Source organism: Passer domesticus, chromosome 5 (assembly GCF_036417665.1).
Source record: "Passer domesticus isolate bPasDom1 chromosome 5, bPasDom1.hap1, whole genome shotgun sequence".
In the NCBI taxonomy this organism is placed as follows: domain Eukaryota; kingdom Metazoa; phylum Chordata; class Aves; order Passeriformes; family Passeridae; genus Passer; species Passer domesticus.
In genome coordinates, this window is record NC_087478.1 from 28,195,383 (window position 1) to 28,218,257 (window position 22,875).

General features: G+C 37.7%; 2 protein-coding genes across 9 annotated transcripts in view; one reads left to right on the forward strand and one right to left on the reverse strand.

Annotated features, from left to right (window-relative positions):
- Positions 1 to 22,875, forward strand: part of TMEM117 (transmembrane protein 117) — a 189,799-nt gene that overhangs the window by 26,578 nt on the left and 140,346 nt on the right. For all 6 annotated transcript variants that reach the window (XM_064422481.1, XM_064422485.1, XM_064422483.1 and 3 more), the window contains one exon: positions 9,397 to 9,529. In XM_064422481.1, the coding sequence (XP_064278551.1) occupies positions 9,397 to 9,529 (133 nt within the window). The remainder of the gene's footprint in view (positions 1 to 9,396; positions 9,530 to 22,875) is intronic.
- On the reverse strand, positions 1,583 to 7,760 carry LOC135301302 (P2Y purinoceptor 1-like). Of its 3 annotated transcripts, XM_064421558.1 has the most exons (3): positions 7,588 to 7,760; positions 2,853 to 2,879; positions 1,583 to 2,759 (listed from the first exon to the last, which is right to left on the reverse strand). In XM_064421558.1, the coding sequence occupies exons 1-3, from the start codon at positions 7,655 to 7,657 to the stop codon at positions 1,855 to 1,857; spliced, it is 1,002 nt and encodes a 333-aa protein (XP_064277628.1). In that variant the 5' UTR covers positions 7,658 to 7,760; the 3' UTR covers positions 1,583 to 1,854. The 3 variants fall into 3 exon arrangements, with proteins under 3 accessions (XP_064277628.1, XP_064277629.1, XP_064277627.1); XM_064421559.1 differs by lacking the exon at positions 2,853 to 2,879; XM_064421557.1 differs by having other exon boundaries at positions 1,583 to 2,879.

Sequence of the window (22,875 nt, forward strand, 5' to 3'; positions counted from 1 at the left end):
CTTGGCCCAGGACAAAGGCATGTTGTATGAGATGTCCAGGCTGGGAGAACAGCCAACAGAGGTATTGTGGCACAGATGTGTTTTGTAGCAATGCCCTTATCTGCCTTTTTCCTTCTGTTCTTCATTATTCAGGGTTGGTTGAGACTATTTTTTCTAGAAACATGAGGTTGTTACTTCTCTTTTTCCCCCCTTTTTCTCTTATATGTGTGAGCATCTTGGGACCTCTGTTATAGATGGTCTTATTGATGGATAATTAATGAGATTTATGGAACTTGTGGACACAGACAATGGAGGCATATTTCTAATAGACAATTAAATTTTTTTAAAAAAGGAATGTTTTTCTTTTAAAGTAAGAAAAATATTAAGAAATATCAAAGGAAAGAAGCATTACTTAGAATGAGGTAAGTACACATAGGCATGCGATTTTTCTGTGGGATTGTGTGAGTGTAGTAGTACATCCCAATACTTGTAAAGTTTTTCAGATTATCAGAACCGACTTCTTTTCTTGTCACGGTTACTGACAATTTAAAAAAAAATTCTAGATTTTATGCGTATATATTTAGTCAATACAATTGAAACAGAACAAGAGAGATTGAATACCCATGTAGAATGGAATAATTTTATAATACATACAGGGAGCAAATTATATTAAAACTGTGGAAATTAAATAATTAAGACTGTAAAAAGTATATTAAAATCTATTTTGTCATCAGTAACTTTGAAAGTAAAGTTAATGTGCTCACTGATACATGGGCTTTCATAATTAACAAGGTAATGTGTGGAACTTGGCACAAAAACAAGTCAGCAGGTGGCTGATTATTGGAACATGATTATTTTGCCCATGCAGTGTGATGAAAGAACACATATTTAATGACTCTTGAAGGTGGATGTTCTGATGACTATTGTGCTGGTTGAAGGACTAAAATGTATTGTAGTGTAATTATCTTGGACTGTCCTGAAACTGTGATGCTAAGATCCCAGAGGAACAGGAGAAGGAGCATTCTGTGTAGTTGCATCTCTTTCCCTTCTTGCAGCTCATTCAGAGCTTTTCCTGTGCAGACTTCTCCCTTTTGAGGAGTTCGGAGTTCGGAGTTTGTGGTAGAACACAGGCTCCCCTGAAGCAGAGCACTAATAACAAACAACTGTAGTTGCCTGGGGTTTGGGGGGAACCCCTGCTGCCTGGGAGAAGATTTAGCACAGCACTGTAATCCATGCTGGTTTGTTTCATGAGCAGATTCACTGTGGCTCTGACTATCCTCAGGGACTCTATCTTACTATTTGTTTTTTTGTTTGTTTGTTTTTGGAAATGTGCTGCACTTTCCTGGGTTAATGAGGTTCCACTGCCAGTGGAACTCTAGAGCAAGCAGCATTAAAATGAAGTACTTGTAGAAAGCCTCTCTGCAAATGCTCAAGCAGTTCAGTTGTAAGCATTCTGACAGTTATTAATTGCACAATCACAATCACAGCAGCACTTACAAACAGATGAAGAAATAATTAACAGAAACTATAAGGAGGCTCCTCAACACTGCCTGCTCTTAATCTTGTTGTATTTTTCTCTCCCAGAATTAAAGGAACTACTTAGAACTTTTCATAATTTTTTATTCCATGTTGCACATGCATACAGATAGAAGTATTATTTCACAATAAATTAGGTTATAACAATATTTACAATGCCAATTCTGTAAAGCTAGGAGCTGCTAGTATTTCTTGTCATGTTAAGTTTTACTCTGCATTTCTGTGTATTCTTGCTTATTTGAGAGATAACTGTACAACATGGGAGACCAAACACGAAATGGGTCTCATGACACAAAGCCAAATGAGCAGCTGGAGATGCAAGTCTGTGTACGCTGGTGTTTAAGTCATTGTTCTCAGGGACAGAGTGATGTCCCTTACCCTTCCTCTCAGACAGCAGCAGTACTGGCATTTGGGATGACATTTTATACTTTTAATTCTTTGACAGAATGTCTTATTTGCTATTGTAAAAATGATTGGGTCAAGGCAACTGTTGGTGCTGCAGATGATCTCTGTGACTTTGTAAATGGCGCTTAATGTGCTTATGTTCCCACAGGGTGGTTGGCAATTAATTCTGTAAATTAGTATCACCATCATCATAACATGGTAAGGTATGAAAGAAACAGCAAACATAATCATAGCAGCTGAAATCAGTAACAGAGGCCTAACAAGTCTGTTCCTTCCTTGCTGACGTTTACTGAATTGCAGTAATGCTTTGAGTGTCAACATATAGCATGTAAAGATGACTATGGCTGGAATTAGGAATCTCAGCAGAAATCTGGAGAGTGTGAATGGCACGGCAAATTGCAATGGTTCTTCAGTGTTATCCAGGTAATTTATGATGTCATGCTGTTTTCTAGCTTTTGCAACTATGTAGTAAATCTCAGGCCCGGATGCAATTGCGATGAAGATCCATACCCCAATGGTGCAAAACACAGCCTTTTCCTTGTCCCACCAGGTTAATGAGCTGATGGGATGAACAGCACCTATGTATCTGTCAAAACTGATGAGTGTCAGGAAATACACACTTCCATAGATATTAATACTAAAAAATAGTCCTATGATCTCATAAAATGTTTGACTGAAATAGATGGCAAACTTCTGGACATTATAATATACTGAAAAAGGTGCCATGAGAGTCCAAGTAAAGTCACACAGTGCTAAATTAAACAGAAATATGGTATTGGTCGTCCATGTCTTCATGCAGTAAACATAGTGTCGTAGTGCAAGTACATTGCCTAGAAATCCTGTTAATAAAGTGAAAAGGCAAACCAGAATCAGCAAATAACAGTACCACTCCAGCTTAGGATTTCTGTTGCAAATGAAAATAATGCATGTACCATTCATCATCTGTCCATGGAGTATGCCTGAAGGGAAAAGAGAGACCAACAGCCTTTAAAATAAAAATAGAGTTGGATGCATTGCATTTGAAATTCAAAAATTATAAGTTAAATTCAGTCTGTTTGAACTGGCAAAAGAATTCAGAACACAGTGTAGTGTAAAAACTCTCTCCTCTATCCGAAAGAAATGTAAACTCCAAGTAAGTAACACAGCTTACTCTACAACACCCCCACAAGCAGATCTTCATGAACTTATATGAGAAGCTTTATGTTCTTTCCTCTCTGCTGTTTACTGTATTGTACAATGGATGTGAGAAAAAAAGTGTGCACTCAAGTGAGAGCAGTGTCCCTTGGCCACTAATCTATCTTCGGGAAAAGCAGGGGAGGTAACAGAAGGACAGTAATTGCTCATGCTCATTCCATCATTGCTTTGATTGCCTTGAGCATCCGTATGGGGCCCAGGGGCAAGTTTCATGTGGGCAGCTGTGCACTGAGCTGTGACTGAGATCAGGAAAAATGAGCATGAAATTCTGCTTTTAGTGAAGACCACAGAAACTTTTCAATCTAAAGTGCTGGACAAAGTGCTTTTTGTGACCTTTTTCTTTTATTTTCTTCTGTAAATATTTGTCACAGGATTAAAAGATTGTGCTTTGGTCGGGTTAGAGAATATTATTTTCATCTAAATTTATGGCCTACTTTATATCAATTCCCTTTATGGAATATGCGGAATATAGATCTGCAGGGTATTTTTCAAAGCAAGTTTCTAATGCTTATAAAGTTTTATGCTTGACTCTAATGATTTTTTTATTCCTAATAAAAACGAAGGCTGGAATATTCTCAGTCAGTCACCAATTGCGGTTTGTTGTGTTTCTAGAAAATTTCCAAACAATGCCAAACTGTGAGGTCTGTTCAAGTAGAAGCTTTGTATGAGGATCATCCCAACAGCAATTTATAGATCAGAGTCCACTACAGTGCTTGCTAGGATGACAAAATAAAATTTTCATCAGTACAGGCCACACTTTGAGTGAAAGAAAGGACCTTATCAGAATGTTATTGATTCATTGAAAATTTTGAAACCTCTTCAACCATTGAGTTGGCAATAGTGGTTTTTTTTTTTTCTAATGTAATGCTTTGCTTTCATGTCAAGCTTAATACATCAAGACTTTTCCAAATGTATGTTCACATACATGGGTCAAACCGTAACAAACAGAAGCTGCATTGAAGACCTGCTAAATAAAGACTGCATTATTGTGCTTTGCAAATTTATAGTCCACTCAGTTACCTGACAAAAAGCTGGTTTAGACTGTAGTCAACAAAATTAGGAAGAAAAGTGGTTTCTCTAGAAGCTCAGCAACAAAGGCAGTCAAATGACTTTCCAGGAAATTATGTAGATAGAAAACCATCTGTTCTACTCACAGTGTATTTCACAGGTGGGATTGTTTGTTCTATAAATGTATTTTTTTAAAGTATTGAAGCACTGGACTTTAACCTAAGGTAGCTATACTTTCCTTGCTCCTTAGCCTTTGTGAATGTAAATATTACGCAAACTGTGTAATTGTTTTCTTCTGACATTTATAAGATATCCCTCTAAATCCTTTAAAACATGAAAGATAGTTAAGTAATGTTTTCTCATGGTATGTCCAATTAAAAGTAGTTTGAATAGGTATAGGAAATTTATATTTTCCTAAAATCCTCTTGGCTAGAGTTTGTGTGTTCTTGGAATTAAATGGCATTTCCTACCTCTCTGCCTTCCTTTTCAGTGAAGTGTACTGCCTTACAAATGGCAGTATAAATATGTCCTAAACTGTCTGCAAAGAGTATGGCCATAGCTGCATGAGGGAATTGGAATGTCAGGTTCCTGATCTTATTAAGCTTCTGGCCAAGGATAGGTCTAAATGGAGGGAGGCAAACAGCTGTGCCACCTGCTCTGCTTTGCTGCAGGTTGGCCAGATAAAGTCTGGATGTGCAGCCTTGTTAACTTCATCAGGGCAGTCACAGATGATGAAACAAAACCCCCTAGCTCCTTCATCGCCTTCAGTCTGCTGGGCTGCACTCAGGGCTGAGCTGTATGAACTTGGTTTTGTAGCTGAAGGGGATGGAGCTGCCCAGCTGTGTAAGGTGCATTTGGAGCTCAGAGAGTCATTAGAAAATATGTCTGTTTGTATAGGCATTTCCCACATGTCTACCTGGGGATTCCTGTTTGAATTTTCTAAAATATTTTTGCTGTCTCCTGTTAATTCTTTGCATTGTACTAGAGCTTAGAGACCACAAATAAGACTAGGTTCTTGAAGCTGTGCTTTGCAACTGAAGTGAGGGACTTGGAGGGTGGACACAGGGATGCAGGTGCAGAGATAAAAGGAACCTTTCCTGAGGTAACTTAATAAGCAAGAGGAAAGCACGAGGGGTTTGACCCCCAGCTTGGTGCTATTCCAGGATCTCCTGGTCTGCCATCAGAAAAATTCAAAGCCTATACAATCACAGATGCAGTCTGACTGCATGCAAGAAGACAGGCAGCATGCCCTGCTCTATGCTGAACCCATTGGAGCCGCCTTGATGTCCAGAAGATATGTGCTGTAATAATTTTCAGAAGTGACATTTTTTTATATCAGACAATAGCAAGTTTTCTGTCTACTGTCTTAGCACCAACAGAATAATTCAAGCTACAGGATATGACTAGATTGTCTTCACAGTTTGAATCCAGAATTTTGCATCTGTATATTAAGAAAACTTTCTTATTCTGAACATTACAGCATTCACTGCTAAGTCCATGTATTCTTAAGCAAAGCCATCCAGCACACATACACATATTGTATTGGGGCGGAATAAGGAGCAGCACCGTGGCATTATAGTGTGCATATGTTTTTTAGTACTGGCTAAAATCAGACTTGCCAAACTTTGATGAAAGTAGAATTGGTTTTCAAGGTTAAAAAATACTTCCCATTTGTTGAGGTTAATTTTTCAGTTGAACAGTTTCAGTCATAGGTGAAGATGACCTCGAGCACTAAGTGGGCAGAAAGAGCAGTCCCTTGATAGGGGGACCCAGAATTGAAGGAATACATGTGATTCAGTGAAGATCTTGGTATTAGAATATTACAAATATGCCCAGGAAATGGTTGAAGTTTATGGTTTCCATCACTCATAATTAAGACAAGAAAGCATGCTAAATGCTTGGGTAAGAACTCACTGTTTCTTTTGTTTCTGCTTCTGCAGTTTGAGGGCAACCGTCATATGGGCTGTAGATCTAAATATACTGGAAAAACTTTAGTTTTTCGGAAAGTAACCTGTTTGACTCAATTTTTTTTTATCTGCCTATTGAGTTGTCTTTTCTCTTGGACTGGAAAAAAAATACTGTTTGGTTACTGCCTGGTTTATTCCAGGACCCTAAACGCTGACATCTCTGCTACCCTGTGTTCCCCTAGTACTGCTGATGTGCTCCAAGCATTGTAGCAGATAAAAACACCTGTTTCCAGTAAGAAATTACATTTTGGGGAAACTTCTGGTGGAGCTAGGAAACATTATGATAAGACAATCTTGTTTTTTTATACAGTTAATTCACAGTTTATCACTGGTGGTCATTCATATGGCATTTAGCTTGCATTTGCAAAGGTCCATTAGGCTTAACACATTTATTTGGGTTTTTTTAAACTATATAATTTTTTATGTGTAAATATATCCTAATAACCATGTTCTTCTCTGCATACCTTTGGAGTTTATTTTACATTTTTAACAAGTTCATAATAAGCTAATTTTATATAAGTTTCTAATAAGAAACTAATTTTCTCTGAAGTAAAAATAACCCAAACAAACAAAAAACCAAAAAAAGAAAGTCAAGATGAGTCAAAAGGTTATTTTGTGTAATATTACTCCTTATCTACTCTCTTTTCCCCTTGCTACTTTTTTTTTTTGCTATTCTTTATAATAAAAACCCTAATTTTACATTAACTGTTTTATTTTTCTGGAATTACTCTGAGAATTTTGTTGGGCTGTTTTGAATTGTATTTTAGTCTACTACAAGTCTATTCCAGTTATTAGATAGGTTTTCCAAATTTCTGACCATTCACACCCCATAATATTTCTGTTGTGTGTGTTTTTAAAGTGTAACCTTTTAGCTCATTTTATAAAAATCATTATAAAAATCATTTTATAAAAAGCATTATACAGACTCCTAGTTTTTGTTATAAAAACAATAAGCATTATTTGCAATTTTTACTTTAACAACTTACCTGTTAGGCAATCATCTGATCACCCATTTTTATTTCAACTGAATTGATGTGAAAGGATATATAAAGCAGTGTGAGCATTACGTGGATCACTTAACATATTTTATTTTAAGTGCATTTAGCATGTTATACTTACTGGTACAGTGGGAACAATAAGTAACATCTGCAACATTTGTATGCAGTTAGGTAAGAAGATTGTGCTAATATTCAATTCCTTTCATTTTTACATATCAGTGTTGTGATTAAGTACTATTTCTTTAATTTAAAAATTATGTTGATGAACCCTGCTTGAGAGTTAATGAAGTCGTAGATGGCAAACACAAGCTACAGTAGAAGGAAAGTTAAAGTGGAAGAATTTGTCTACTGAAGACAGTATTTATGAAAATATTATTTTAAGAATATTATATTTATACATATTAGTAGGTATTAATCAGTGTGTAATAACTAAATAGAAAAAAAAGCATTGCTTTGGAGAGTACAGGTTCAATGAATATTTATTAAATCTTTCCTCTTACCTGTTTTAGAAAAGTTGGAGTTGTCTGTTTTACAGAAGTCTAGATTCCAGGCTGTGTTCTTTCTCTCCATTAATCTGGACCTCCTGAAATCACAACTCTATTTTGCGGGTATTGCTTATTATCCAAGGTGTCTGTAGTATTCCATGTGCAATGGCAGCTGTTCAGAGAACAGGCATCACACTGCAAGGGAAATATCTTTTGTCATTAAGCCCCTCCTCTCAGTAAGTCAGGATAATGTACTATTGCCATAGCAGCCTCCACTTGCTCTTTAGGGAAGGACAGACTTGTGGGACATCCTCAGTCTAGCTAGGTGGGGGGTTGTGATGGTTTCCAGCAGTGAAAGCATAGAAGAGAGCAGGGGCTTGGGGCTTGTACATGTGTGTTTGCACTTTCCCTTTCTTCACCTTGCTTCACTCACAGAAATCTTGTTGCTGGCCTACTACTGGACTGGTTTGTGGACCTGTGTTTCTCTTGTCCCACTACAGAGCTTCATTCAGCCCCCCCTATACCTACATGTCACTTTTTCTGCCTCATGGCTCCCACATCATTCCAAAGTCTCAGCTTTTTCAAAGAACTCTTATCCTCTAGCTGCTTAATCTAAAGCTCACATCCTACCTCTTCAGCCCATAGCCCATGTCTGCTCCAGGTCCTCAAGTCTTCCTCCCCCAAACTTGCATCTCCATCTTCAGCTGCAAATACCAGTCCTGGACTCTTCCTGTCTGCCTGAATGAGCGTTTCAAATTTTTTATTATTTTCTCCCACTTTATAGCTTCCCTCTGTGTCCAGTTCTAATCAATGCTAAATGTGGACTTGGTAATTCAACAACCAGCTGAGAGAAATTGCCTCCATCCCAGACCATTTCGCATCTCAGTCTGCTATATCACTTCTCTAGACACTTCCTGTCCAGCTCCTCATATTACTTCTGTTCTTGTTTTCACATCTTCTAGCACCAGACTGCTCTGTCTCCTTGGTAGGTGCTGTCCTTCACTGCTTGCTGCTTGCATTATCCCTTGTCTTCCTTTACCCCTTCTTGGATTCTGCTGTGGCAATCTCAGCCTTGCAAAAGAAAATTCCCATCTCTTGTGCTGGTGAGGTTTTCAATACTCTAAACATTTCTCTAAAGGCAGAGATGACAGAGAAGAAAAGCTAGCCCAGGAAAAATATGTTTGCGGTAAAAATATCGTAAAGATTTCACCTAAAACCAGTGGCAAGAGTAAGCAGAGCTTCTTTTCCAGTGGCAAGACACACCAGTATTCTTTGAAAAAAGGTATTCTTTGCAGAATAAAGTATAATATCATATCATACAATTAAAGTGATTAGGCCTAAGAAAAACATACAGTACAAGATTCTACACAGAGTCATAATTTGATTACCAAATTAAATTAGGGAAGCAAATAATATTTGTCAGTGGACATACCTCAAATACTTCACATTGTCTTGGATATGAAAAACTGTCTTGAATATGAAAAAGGAAAATTATGTATGAATCAGTAACCTTTTTAGCACTTGAAATGCATTGTTATGTCCTGTGGTCTTTCTCATCATCTCTTAAAAATACTGATATTAACGAGTTATTGTTGCTTTTTCTTCTCCCTTTGGATTGCAAGTAATTTGTAGTTTTGTAGCAATGTCTGTTTGTACTGAACTACAGAAGGGTAGCATGATGCTAAGTACATCCTCCTCACACACAGTGGAATAATTTGCTATAGGAATAAATAGAGTTTAGTAGTTTATTTTGGTTTTATTACTATGTAAACGTGTATTTACTGACTGATTAAAATACACCTTCTCAAAATTTTTGTACCATAGGTCAGTTGCTCCGTCTGAAAATGTTTCGAGAGGACCATGGGTCTTGGATGACGATGTTCTTCAGTACCATCCTCTTCCTCTTCATATTTTCTCACATTTATAACCTGTTCCTCATTATGGCAGGAAATATGAGGTAGGTTCCACAGTTTATTTTTGTCTCTTTTGCTCTAGAATATACTTTACTGTAAACTTTTTTATTCCTCTGCTTTTTGAATTTAGGTAGAACAGTAATTTAATTGGTTAATTAGCGCAGAGGATTAATGTATTAGTTATAAAAAATGGAGTCCTAGACTAATGTTAGAAACTGTTAAATCATAGTACTAATGAATATTATGTCTTTTTTTTTAATTTAAAATTATAGCTAAACAAATTTAATTTGAAGTTACGGCTGAGTGGTTTACATTAACCATTACCATTGTGCCTGGGGAGGAAGTTTAGAGTTAAAACCAATTGAAACACCTACATTTGAGGAAGCTCATGGATATTAAATGGGTAGTATAGTTCTGTTTTGGTTATGCACAATAATATTTGCTGATCCAATTTGTTTAGAATATTCTTAATTTTTTTTTCCATAAGGTGCTCTGACAGAGCAAAATTGTGTTTGGCTGAGAGATGAACATCCATCCATTATGTATGGATTTATTTTAAATGGATCTCTTTATATTTTCTGTCTTAAGACCTGCTTTCTCCTATTATCTTGACACTTTCATGTGTCGATTTTCCTGATAAAATCTATATTATTAGTCATCTAATATGTACAAAATGAGTTCATTGGACAAGAAACCACAGCAATATTGTTTATGAAAAGCAAGATAGCATCTAAAGACTTCCCAGCAAGGAATAAGAAATCTAAAGAACTTATGAGTTGAAGAACAATGCAAGTAATTAAATTCCTTGCTCCTAGCAGAGTATCAGAGCCATACCAACAGACTGTTGATGAGTAATGGGCTGTGGTGTGGTGTGTTACAGATCTTAAACATGTCAACAAAAATGTGCAGTGTTCAAAGTCCTGTAAACAATGTGACATAAAGCAAAAGGTGAGTAGGAGGCAGACTGCCTGTCACTAAATAAGCATAAGCACAGACCAGCTGGGATAATCATGAGATTGTCTAAATGTATTGGTTTGAGGCAGGCAGGTAAAGCAGCAGACTCATCGACTGTTTTATGAAACAATCACAGTAATGACGTGGCAAATATGAACACTCAATAACAGGTGGGCTAATTAGGGTGAGGAGGCGGGGAGCATTGCAGGTTTCTGGCTTCCCTATTTACATAGTCATACTATTATTGGTATCATGTTAAGATTTATATTTGGTCTTTCTAATGTTCCATAAGCTAAAACCAGCCAGCTGTTAGACAAAGCGTTAAGAATCTTGAAAGCCTGATTTATGTCTGGAAATCAGATTTCATTTGTCTGTCCACATTCCTGCTTCCTGTCTCTGTTACAAGCTTCCATTAGCTGCACTGAAGAGATTGTTTGGCCATCAACGTGCACGTCCATGGAAATGGGCACAGCCTAGTACTAAAATAGCTGTGTCAGACAGTGTGCCCTCTTACTTTCTGTGGGGTGAAGCCTCTCCTTTCCTGGAGCTTATGCCCCAGTTCTGGATGTGTTGTGATTCTTCTGGATGGTTCACCATTATGTGCTTATGGAATTTCTTGGCTTTTCTCAAAGTGGGCTGAGGGCTCTTTACAGACATGTTGGCTCTCCATTCTGGCCAGAAAGCATATGGAACAGTATCAGTCTCAAACAGAACCTAAATCATCAATAAAACAGAGCTCTTGGATCAGTCCTTTCAAAGCTGGAGTAGAACAATGTGTTTTTGAAAAGAGGGTTTTTACAACAAACGTTATCAAAGCCAACTGCTCCCTGTTGCCCTAATGAAGTGTTTCAAGGAGTGCATTTTTTTTCATGAGTAAATATAATCCTTATGAAAGCTATTTGCTTCATGGTTTGTACTTCTGTGCAAAAGAACAGCTCTGTCTATATCTTTTACCACAGTGCCTTGCTGAAATGATTGTCACCAGAGAGACTGGTTTCCAGGATGAAGGTCAGAGTTTGTCTGCATGAAGGTTATAGTGTTTGTGGAGAGAAACTGACCTTTGAGCCTTTGGGCTCCTAGGAAAAACAGGCATCCCAGATTACACATCGTTCAATACAAGGGCTAAGAAAGCCTTCCTGTCTACAAGACTAAGTGAAAAACATTCTTTTTTTCTGCCTTTTTTTTTTTTTTGGTTGTTGTTGTTGTTGTTTTTTTTTGTTTTCTCCTTGCAATGTCTCTGGATCACCTTTCCCTGGGTTCTGGCACCAGAGGGATTCTGACAAGTTTCTTTATGTCAAATGTTTGGTCTCATCAATGAAAATCCCTTTCTGGCATACAAGTAGTAAAGTCATACATCCTGCATTATGCCAGCATGGATGACTACAGCAAAAGCTCTTTTGAGGGCTTGAGAAACCTGTGATTGAAAGCTCTGTCATATAACCATATCTAAAAAAGGTACATTTTACAGTTGCCAAAATTTGGGAGTTTTTTTTAAAGTATTTTTTAAAGACACTTCACATGTGTCTTAGTGCAGCAAACCTAAAAAAGTGTGAATATATCCCTTAAAAAATGTAGCAGGAGCGACTTGAATTTGCAGGGAAGAGCACAAGCTGAATATTATGTTCAGGTCTGGACCCCTCACTACAGAAAGATGTTGAGGTGCTGGAGCATGGCCAGAGAAGGGCAGTGAGGCTGGTGAAGGGAGTCATAAGAGAAGTGGCTCAGGGTGCTGGGGTTTGTATAGCCTGGAATAAAAGAGGCTTAGGGGAGACTCTGTCACCATCTACAATGACCTGAAAGGAAACTGTAGTGAGGTGGGGTCCATCTCTTCTCCCAGGCATCTACTGACAGGATGAGAGGGAATGGCCTCAAATTGTACCAGGGTGGTGTGTGTTGGATATTAGGAAAAAAAAGGTTTCACAGAAAGGGTCGTTGAGCATGAGAACAGACTGTCCAGGATGGTGGTGGAATCACAGTCTCTGCAAATGTTCAAAAGACATGTGTCTCTTGGGGATATGTTTTAGTGGTAAATACGCTGGTTCTCAGTAAACAGTTGGATTTGATGACCATGGAAGCGTTTTCCAGTGTTAATGATTCTATAATTATATGAACAAGTTTCTGGTATTTGAATTACATTGTACAGCTGTCTGCTGGGTGAAAGCATGACTATTTGAAATAAAAATTTTGTGACTGATTAGAATGTGTCTTTTAAAATTTAAAGTCACTATTTGTTTTTCAGTGATGTTTCCTTTTAGGTACTTCATAGTGTAGGGCACTTCACAGTGTAGGGCACTGAGCCAGTGAGTGATCACTAGTGTAAGGTCACTGTTCTTGTAGTCAGAACTGAATATCTGGTGACTTCTGTTATATCTGTTATCAAAATACCATTGATACTTTTTTAAAAAGCAAGGGACTTGGGTGTTCATTTATCTTAGGTCATTTAGATTCTTTGAAATTAAGCAGTGATTTTTAGCTGTGTAACAGATAAGCAACATGGCTTATTGATTAAAGGCTGTATTTGAGACATAAATGAAAGGAGGAAACTTTAACTTTTCTGTATCAAGAAGTGTCTTGCAGCAAGACCACGTGGTGGCAGCAAAGGGCGCAATTTAAGAAGCTAAATCCCCTGAAAGTGTACGGGGATCCTCGCTATCAAACTTTTTTCCTGTTTTTTTTCTGTGCCACAAGCAAATTCAGAGCCCTTTATTTATTGTTTCTTTCTTTAAAGGAATTTCAGGTCTGGAAGTGTCCAGGGACTGTCCCGTATTTTTGTTATTTATGTGTGACTTTTGCACCCTTGGCATACTGAGGTATTCCAAGTCTGTACCTACTCACATTGAAGTTTTCTCAGCTGTATTGCTTTAAGTAGAGAATATATCACCAAAAGGAAACTAATTTTCTCCTTTGGAAGCCTGCATCAGTAAATACTGCTTTGATGTTTAACATTGCAACACAGTGATGTACTTTTCATATGATGTCCAAAAATCAAAGCCGTGACTGCTTTTGTCCCAAATGTCAGCTGTCTTGTCCTAGATGAAGAGGTTTTCAATTGTCCAAAGGATGTCCAGGTGCATCATTATTCAACACTGTAAAGTGTTATTGAAATAACAGACTCAAGCCTATTTTCTCTTTAGCTGCAAATTGTCACATCACTGTGGCAATAATACAAATTGTTGGGGTTATCTTCTTTGAGTGTTGCATGTGCCAGGAGAGGGTTTGGTGTGAATTTGTTATCTGTGCTGTGAAAAGGTTTTGGTTATTCTTATTAAGCACCTGGAGAGAGCACATATTTTTTGGTGTAGTTTTATCTTCTCTTACTGCTCATTTCTTTTGCAGAAAAAGTTTGACATTTCAATACATTTTACATTGCTTGCAGAAATTCCTTAGGAATAACAATGCAACTTTAGTTTTAGTTAGAGCGATTTAGTGGATTTGGACCCAATTACAATCTGCAGCTGACAAATGCCTGTACAGAGGGCTTGCATTTTGTTTGACAAGCTGACACAAGTAAACATTTATATATATAAAAGCCACAATAATAGCTTTCTATTAAATACTTTACCCTTATCCAAATTAGTTACCACTCCTTTTCCTTTTTCCCCAAGATACAGATTACTGTGTCCCTGGAAATGGGTATTTACTTAAAGCTTAAAAGCTACATGTTGTTCAGGATTCTGTGCTTTAGTTTGTTTGATTGCTCATTAGAGTCAAGGATTAGTCATCATTAGCATAATTTTAGAACAAGGTTTAGGGACAACAAAGATTTGGTCTGTTTTCCTAACCATGGTTACTATTTTACAGAGCTGTGAGGCCCACAGTGGATCTATGTTAGGTCTCCAGTATACTTTCATAGCTCTGTCTACCTGGCCATATGTTTTGGGGGCTTTATGTTGTTGTATCCTCTGTGTGTATTTGGTGTAGTTGCATATTTATACCGTAGTCATGCTCAATATTTGGCAAAGATTATAGTGTTATACTGTGAGCTTCAGAAAGTTCAAGCTTTTGTGAACTGTTGGAAGGAAAGGTTCCAAATCTGTAATGCTGTTCTCAGACATTAATCCTTTGGTGCCATCATTCTTTCTCAAAAAATATGTGGAAAACAGGAGCTCCCTTAGAATATTTGTAGCTTCTAAACAGCAAAAACTGTGACAGGTTTACACTATGTAAAAGTATGTAGAGGCAGAAAGTTTATTATTTCTTACTGTATTATGGTTATACAAATTATGAGTGTAAAATACTGCTCTAAGAATGCAGTCTGTAAGAGGTTTACCAGTTAGCCTTTTTATTGCAGGTTGTCCTCCCATCTGGGATCCTAAGGCACAGGTGTCTAGTGGGATCACAGCAGTAATAGAAACTGCATTTTCCAAGTCACTGTGATTGGAAATTGTCTTGAGCCAGGAGTAGTACTTGAAAATCAAAGCAATTGCAAATTCCAAGCTAGTTCATGATGTTTCAACATTTATAGCTAAACTTACCCCCCAAAAAACTTACTTTCTGGTCAAAAAGTACCTCTCCATGTGCTAAATCTGCCATTTTGCTTCTGTCTCCTGTGAAGCAGACTTCATCAAACATTTCCTTCTTCTAAGCCAGGAAATGGCAAAGAATGGAAAATGTTTAATTTATGCATAATTACAAGATGATGATTCTGAAAATTCAAACCTTTTAATGACCAAGAAACTCATTCCCCAAACCACACTCTCTGCAGAGAAAGGGCAAAGGAGGTCTTGCACATCACAAAATAGTTGGTATAAAATCATCATAAATCCCAGGGAGGATGGTATCCCCAGACACCAAAGAGCTCTCTCATCCATAGAACTATCCCAGGACTGCCTGCTGGTTGTTGGTATCAAAGGCTGCCAAAACCCCTGTGGCATAATTGGCTCTCTTGTAATGCAGGTCAATCAGGGTGAGAGCAATGTTAATCACTTGGATAGAATGACTGAATTAATAGGAATTTTTGGAGAACACCAAACAGTGAAAAAAAAATCAGAGCCAAATTATTTTTCTGTAAATTCTTTTAGATTGCTTACAGGCAAAGGCCAAATCACAGAATCTGAAGTGACACATACCAGTTTTAGAAGGAATTCTTTGTCGTGATACAGGAAGACACAGCTTGGGAGTAAAGTACTTGTCATGTGGGCTGGCTGAATTAGTCTCAGGTGTTTAAATAAGAATTATAGTTGTAGCACTTTTGTAAACCCCCCTTCCTCTAAGAGCTTTCTACCTATTGCCCAGAATCAATGACTCTGGTTCCAAAAAGGTTGTCACTGATGAGAGATGCCAGGGGGAAAAACTGCAAGTGCTGAGTGCAGCCAGACCTGTTAGCTATGAGCAGCAAGTACAGAGGATGCTGGAGGCTGCGATGGGAGAAGCATGGGAGAGACAAAGGCATGTGCAGCACCAGAGGGGTCCTGCTAAACCCAAGACAGAGGGACAGTAGCCCTGTGGCTGTGTCCTGGCTGTCCTGTGGTGTTGCCATGGTGAGACTGATGTGACTGTGGCAATGTCTTAGGACTTTATAGACTTACAGACCCCTTTCCTCCTTTCAAATAAATATCCTTTCCAGTGCTAGGGATAAATGACCAGGTAAACTGATCACAGCACAATGCTGTTAAACCTTATGCAAAAATTAATTGATGGTGCTATTATGAATTTTCTTGTTTCGTACCCTCTGTATTGAATTGATATGTAGACATTGAGAGTGTTTTCCCTTAACCACACTAACCTTGCTGCTGTGGCATTGTCCAGTAGGATTATGTGAAAATGCTCTGCTCCAGCAGCTCTCTTGCCATTTCAGGAGCTATAGCATTGATGCTGTGTTCATTTCTCGTTTTCTTTGCCCATGATACACACGAGTTAGGTTCCCTGAAGACTGAAAAATACTTTTCTCTAGCCCAGATTGTTGAGTTCCAAAGAGAAAAACAGTCTGGGGAACAAGTTAGTGGGTTGCCCTTCATTTGCAGCTCATGAGCTGAGGCCATGTGTCTGAGGGTAATATCTCTGTGTAGAAGGTCCAAAGAGACCTCCTGAGGCCTGTTAGGTTATAGTCCTTTTGGAATGGTCTGAGCAAAGCATAGTTTATTCTTATATAGGATATCATGTCTTTATGTCATCTCACATTGAACTAGAAATTCTGTAAAGCTGCAATCTGCACTTGTAAGAGGTTTTTCTTTTGTCAGGGAAACCTAAAATTGAGGTCTATCTTCTGAGACCTACTGCCAATTTCCATTAGCTGAGGAGCTGGTCCATTACTGTATTGTTTGCTTTCAGCTTACAGGAGGACATTGAGATAAACAGTGTTTCAAAAATAGAAATTTAATAATTAAAACTTCCATAAAAATCAGGTTTTTTAAGAAGAAAAGGCTTGACACTTTTTATCCTTCTTCATTTTGGCTGAAAACCCTGAAGATATGAAGCACCTGGAATAGAATATTCTGTAGCCCAGCTGCCACCCTAGTGAGACATTTGCTTGCTGTAGGTACTGCTGCTGTATTCTCCTTTTTGTCATCAGAGCAGAGCTGGGGAGAGGAGCCCACCTGTCCCCAGCACGCCTGCCAGCAGCGAGGTGGGTGGCAGCAGCAGATGGGAGGCAGCCTGTTTCCCAGCCCTGCTGGAGGGCAGGCTGCAGTCGGGATGGAGGCTGCTGAACACGAAAGCCTAGCAGGGAAGGGAAAGAATTGGAAAGTGCAGGAAGAAATGTTGCAGGCATTTGGTCTCCCCGGGCAGCTGGTGCCATTCCGAGGGATTTGGCCCACGTGGTGCTTTGAGCTCCCACGGGTAACACAGGATGGTGGGCTCTGCCCTTCCCACACTCCTGGGTACATCAACTGCCTTCTGTTTGTGCCCACTGCTTGTGTGAATTAAATTGAGCATTTGAGGTAATTCTTGCCAGATTATGGCCCTAATGCCATAATGCCATTAGTTAACCTGCTCTTGCTAGAGAGGGCAATTTTCACTGGTTAGTAGTACAGAGGATAATGGAAGGAAATAGAAAAACAGGTTTGCTTTCTGAAATATGAATTGGGCTTTTTTTAAAACAGTTGAGATTGCAGTCCCTCCCAAAAGTACATGTATTTGTATGACAGATTTTATTGTCATCTTGAAAAATCACTGCACAGACATTTTTATAGAAATGTCTGAATTTAGCAAGTGTTAATGCATGTCTCTCTATTGCTTTATCTGATGGTGAAACCATCAATCACCCTAAAAACACAACTGTAACAAAAATAAGTAGTCAATTTAAAAAATATTTACCTGCACTTCTCAGCAATCGCCTGGTTTCTAGGTCTTCTTAAAGAGAATCTCTAAGTGTGATGTAAATAAAACAGTGCTTCAGTAATTAACCCGCATGGTTAATGCAGGGGTTTTTTTAAAGCAGGGTATCACTTGTAGGTGACACCTCTTCATTAATATGTTCATACCTCTACAAATCAGCAGACTAAGAAATGTACTTGTACATAAAAAGTGATAAATGTTTGATGTCAATTAAAAATGGACTACCTCTTTTCCAAACTAGAATATGTGGTAGGATTTTTTAATCAAAGTCTTCTGAGTTTTTTTTCACCTTCTGCAATTTTTTTTTTCACCTAGGCCTATGGATTCTAACATTTTGTTTGCAAAAAGGAACTACAAACAGTTTTTGAGTTTCTAGAAAACCCTCAGGTATATTCCAGTGAGAGAAAAAAAGGTTAAAAATATCCAAGTGTTTTAATCTCCACAAATGACATGGACAGATTTGAAATAGTTACCAGATTGTAAAGGGCACAAATTAAGGTGGTAGAGCAGTACTGTATCTCATTCCTGCTACTTGCATTATTTTATCTGAAGCTTTCTGAAGTTAATCTAAAATGAAACTAGCAGTATTTTCAATATGGAATTGGACATGACAATATGCACAGGGTGGAGGAACCTCCATACTAGGCCTCCAGCAAGAAAGAAGGCAGCAAATTTGTGGAGGGATGAGAAATTTTCAGGATTTGATAAAGAAATTTTAATCTACAAAAGTACTCAGGACCTTAAAGGCTTTCTAACTTTATTTATTTTTTTTCCAGTTGATTAGTCAGATTGCTGTTTTTTTCTTGCTGTGAGTCTTTGTGCCAAATCTTGAGTTCTTTAATCGGAATATGCACTAGATGATCCAGGAATTTTTTGCTTTCTACTAGCTGCAGCCCTCCACTTTCTTTTGCATGTGAACAAGAAATAGTCTTAGAATGTCTTCAGTGTTTTTCACAGTATTACACATTTTGAGCATTTCCCTACTACACTTATCTATAGGTTTTGAAGTAAATGGTTTTATTTGCTGTGTAGTAACAGTGTACAAAGTTTTGAGGCAGGAATTACTCCCATCCTTTTATTTATTTATTTATTTGTGCCAGAACTGCTTATTCTGTAGTTTCAGCACCCAAAGGAACTTCATATTCAAATAAGTAGCCAAAGCACCAGTTACAGCAATTGAAGCAGATATTTTCAATAAAACATTGAATACTTACGGTAAAAATTTAACAAGCAGTCTAAAATTCAAGAATTCAAAAATAATTTGGAATAATATACAGATAACTACTTATGGTAGTACCAGATGGCAGAAAAAAATTGCTAAATTGAAGAGCTTTTTTTATAACTAATGTGCCAAAATCTTTCTCCATGCTATCATTCTTCAATTAAATTTAGTAGTAAAACTTTAAAATTGGTGTGAAAGTTTCAGTATTATTTAGACAAAATGCAGTTACATAAATTCCTGTTCATTCTGTAGTAATATTCTGTGAAAGAATGAATAGGCAGTATATTTTAGTATGTGTTTGTTTGTGAATTGGCACCTGTGTGTGCATGTACATATATGTAGAATCAGAGAAATTGTGATCTGTTGCTGTTTCTGAAAAAAATGAAAAGATACTCTTTTAATTCTATAGGCATATAGCTTTCCTTAAATGCATCACTGGCTGCAGTTATTTTAAAAAAAATTCTCTTTTTATAAAGTAAGTAAAACTTTTAATGCAATTCACCATTTTAGGCATGAAAGAACTTAAAAATAGCTGAGTGCAAGAATTCTAAATTTGCAGGCTGAAGTGTCACTCATATAGGCATGCAAAAAGTTAATGTAACTTAGGACACAAACATTTTCCAATCCAAAGATGTCTTACAGAAAATCTCTAAGTACAGGTTAAAAATGTTTTGCCACTTACCAAAGTTCACCTAGGAAAGCATCGGATAGGAATTTATTTTTAGACATTTTTGCTGTAAGAGAATCAGCACGACTGTGGTGGAGAGCACTGCTGGTTGTAAAAATTATAATGAAACATTGAAAATGACACAGTTAGAACCTATCTAAATGGAACCAACCTGTAAAATGAATTGTGATAAAATGACCTTCAGTGACACATGCTCTGAAAAGCAGAGTCAAGATGCACAATGGGTTCTGCTTCTTCCAAGTGACCCATTGTAATACCTCAAGTCTATCTAACACATAATAGTAACTGAGAACAGAAATTGATGCTAGGTAACAGCAGCATTTGACATGTGCAATTAGTCCTACAGAGATGAATAAATGAGAATAGACTCAAAAGAACCTTTTCCTAGCCTTGAAATGCTTGTGAGGACAAGAAAGGGAATATTCCTTTAGTACTCTGCAGTAGCAGGAGGGTGATGCCGTGCTCTGTGTGAAGTACAGTGAGGGACCTTGCAGAGGGCTTTTGTTTGTGTCCCAGAGGAGTGAAGGCTGGTCCTGTGTGCACTCCCTGGGTGACAAGTCCACCCTGGAGCAGTGTGATAGCAGAGGCAGAAACCTGCAGTTGTGACTGTGACACCAGTTATGAGTGACCTGTGTGTGCTGTGCTTCCTGGGCTTAGTACTGAGGCTTGCAAGAGTGGCTTGGGAACTAAGAAAAAACAACAAAAGAGAAAAGTCAGATTAGAGGCTTCTGAAACATATCACAAAAGCCTGAAATTTTTCAGGGCTGAAAATACTCTTCTTAATCTCTGGTCATATTTCATCATATAGCACTTGGGGTCACAAAGATATTTGCTAGTCTTCTTCAAAATAGTTTTCTCACAACATTTGCCTACTAGAAGTATTTCACACTGAAATGATTTCCATATATGCATACAATAATGTGAATGGAATTAGGATAGGAAAAATGAAGAAAAAATGCCCCTGCTAGTACGAGAACACCAAAATTCAATAAGCTGGAGCATACCACCATCACAAGCCATCCACCTATGATCAGTTCTTGTGACTCAGAAATTCTGATCTTTTTAGATATTTCAGTTTTGGACTTTTTCAAGTAAGAACTGTCTAACTGCTGAAGGAACTGTAGAGTAAATGCTCAGTTCTCATATTGGTAGGGTTGAGGAAAACCTTGGTTTTAATCTGTTGCTGAAAGCATCCCTGAGACAGGGTTTACCCCAGGGTATTTCCACATAGTAGATGGTAAGATCCAGGTTCTCATAGTTTTGTTTTGTCATATGTTGCAGCTCCATAAATGCAACATAAGCATTAAATGAGCAGAGTGCACACAGTGTCAGAGATATGTCTTGAATTTTGTAGCTCTGAACATTGCAAAGAATTGAATGTTCTCATCTGGTTGTACTAGTTGCAGCTGTTTTTCATTTAAAATGAGAACAGAGTGAAAATGGCTATTAAAGAAAATTGTTTACCACACTGTTATTCTCAGGACTTATACATTAAAATTACAGTAGGCTGGGGTAGAAATTTGAAATGTTTTTAGGGCCTCTGTGATGCTTGACCTAAGTTTTCCAATTTCACCCCTTCTTCTCACCTTTCCTGGAAAAAGAAAGCCAAGGAAGGAACTTTGTTGTGTCAGACTTCAGGATTGCAGGGGGACTGGGAGCACACTTTTTAAGATGATTCATTGCAAAATAGTTTAAATAGATCATTATTTTGCGAAGGTCTGCAATTTCCTGGTGTTTTTTTGAAACAAAAGTGACCATGGTTAAAAAATTCCTGTATGTAAGTAATCTTGTCCATTAAAGGTTAAGAAAGAAGCTGGGTGCATCTTGTTACAGAGAAAAAAGTTGTGAAGGAGCATTTAAGACACTGAGTACATCAGGTTTTAGTTGAATCAGGTTTTAGTATGATTTAAGAGGTCTGAAGTGGCAAAGTGTAGTCTCAAGAGAAGGAAGAAGGAAGAGAATATTAAGTGTCCATCAGGGAGTGTTTCTGGAAGACACAGCCTTTGAAAAGGCACCCAGTTCCCTAAGCCAGCTAGATTAGAAAAATACATGATGAACTGCCTCTTACCTGTTTGCAGCTGACTGCTGGCATCTGAGAAGGGAGCCTGGCCTTCATTCTCTTATCTACCAGCCCACCTTTCCAGGTGTGCCCAAATGTGCTGCTCTTTACTGGTGCTTCCAATTCAAAACAAACAGCATGGATTGCACACAGAAGTAAAAAGCAGTGAAAGGTAGAAACCCATTCTTTCTGTTGGGGTTTTTTGGGTCCCAATGAAAATTTCAAATCAGTTTCTATTTTCTTCAGACTGGTTTTCTGCTCTATAATTTTCAGGCTGGGAAATTCAATAAGAAAAATACATTTTGTTCATTGCATGTTAGAGAAAGGTTTTTTGGGAGTGGGGTGGGTGGGTCGTCATGAAAAGGAAAACTGGGTAGCTGGAGCACAGTTGGTAATACCTGTACCTCTCTAGCTGGTGGTTCATGCAGAGATTTTTTGCTTCCGTGAAAACTACACTGAAATTGTAAAATAAGAATTAAGACAGCTAGAGGGCACTGTGGCTAAACATTTGTAATCTGCTGTTTAACAAGGCCTGATTTATTTGCCAGACATAAACTGTGAATTGAAATTAACAATAGCTTTAAAGTTACCCCTCAGGTCTTTTGTCATACGTAAAATTCATCGAAATTACTGTATTTCATTCAATGAGCTTTTGAATGAAGAGATAAAAAAAATACAGAACTGAATATCATTGAAGTCCCACAAAAGAATATATTGACTATAAACTATATGCGTATTTACAGTACCATCTGCACATTTTCAGATGCTGAAATCTTCTATGAATTACTCACATTCGTCTAATTGATAAATAATTTTTAAGGAAGTTGGTATCTATATGTTATACTAAAATCTTTATGTATGTGAATAAGTGACAGATGACATATTGCTATATATGTCAAAAGTTGCTTCCTGAGGAGGAATTCAGTACAGTACATAAAATATTGCTTTTTGAGTTTGTTTGGTCATTAGTCTTAATGTTTAGGAAACTAAATAAAACAGTAATAATTTTCTGCAACCTGCTCAGTTCCCTCACACAGAACTAGCAGTATTTCAGCTGTGAGATGTATCTCTTGGAAATCATAACAAAGAAAGGTTCCAGACTTTGGCTTACTGAGAATGGCAACCTCTGAACACACAGGGCTGGATTTAGAATCAGATTCTGTTGTATTGATTTCTTTGAGGAATGCCTTAG

Coding starts and splice junctions, on each gene's coding strand:
- LOC135301302 (XM_064421557.1), bottom strand. CDS start 7,657: ATGGAGAGAAAGAACACAGCCTGGAATCTAGACTTCTGTAAAACAGAC. Junction 2,880..7,587: donor CTCCAACTTTTCTAAAACAG/GTAAGAGGAAAG, acceptor TTTTCCCTTCAG/GCATACTCCATGGACAGATG.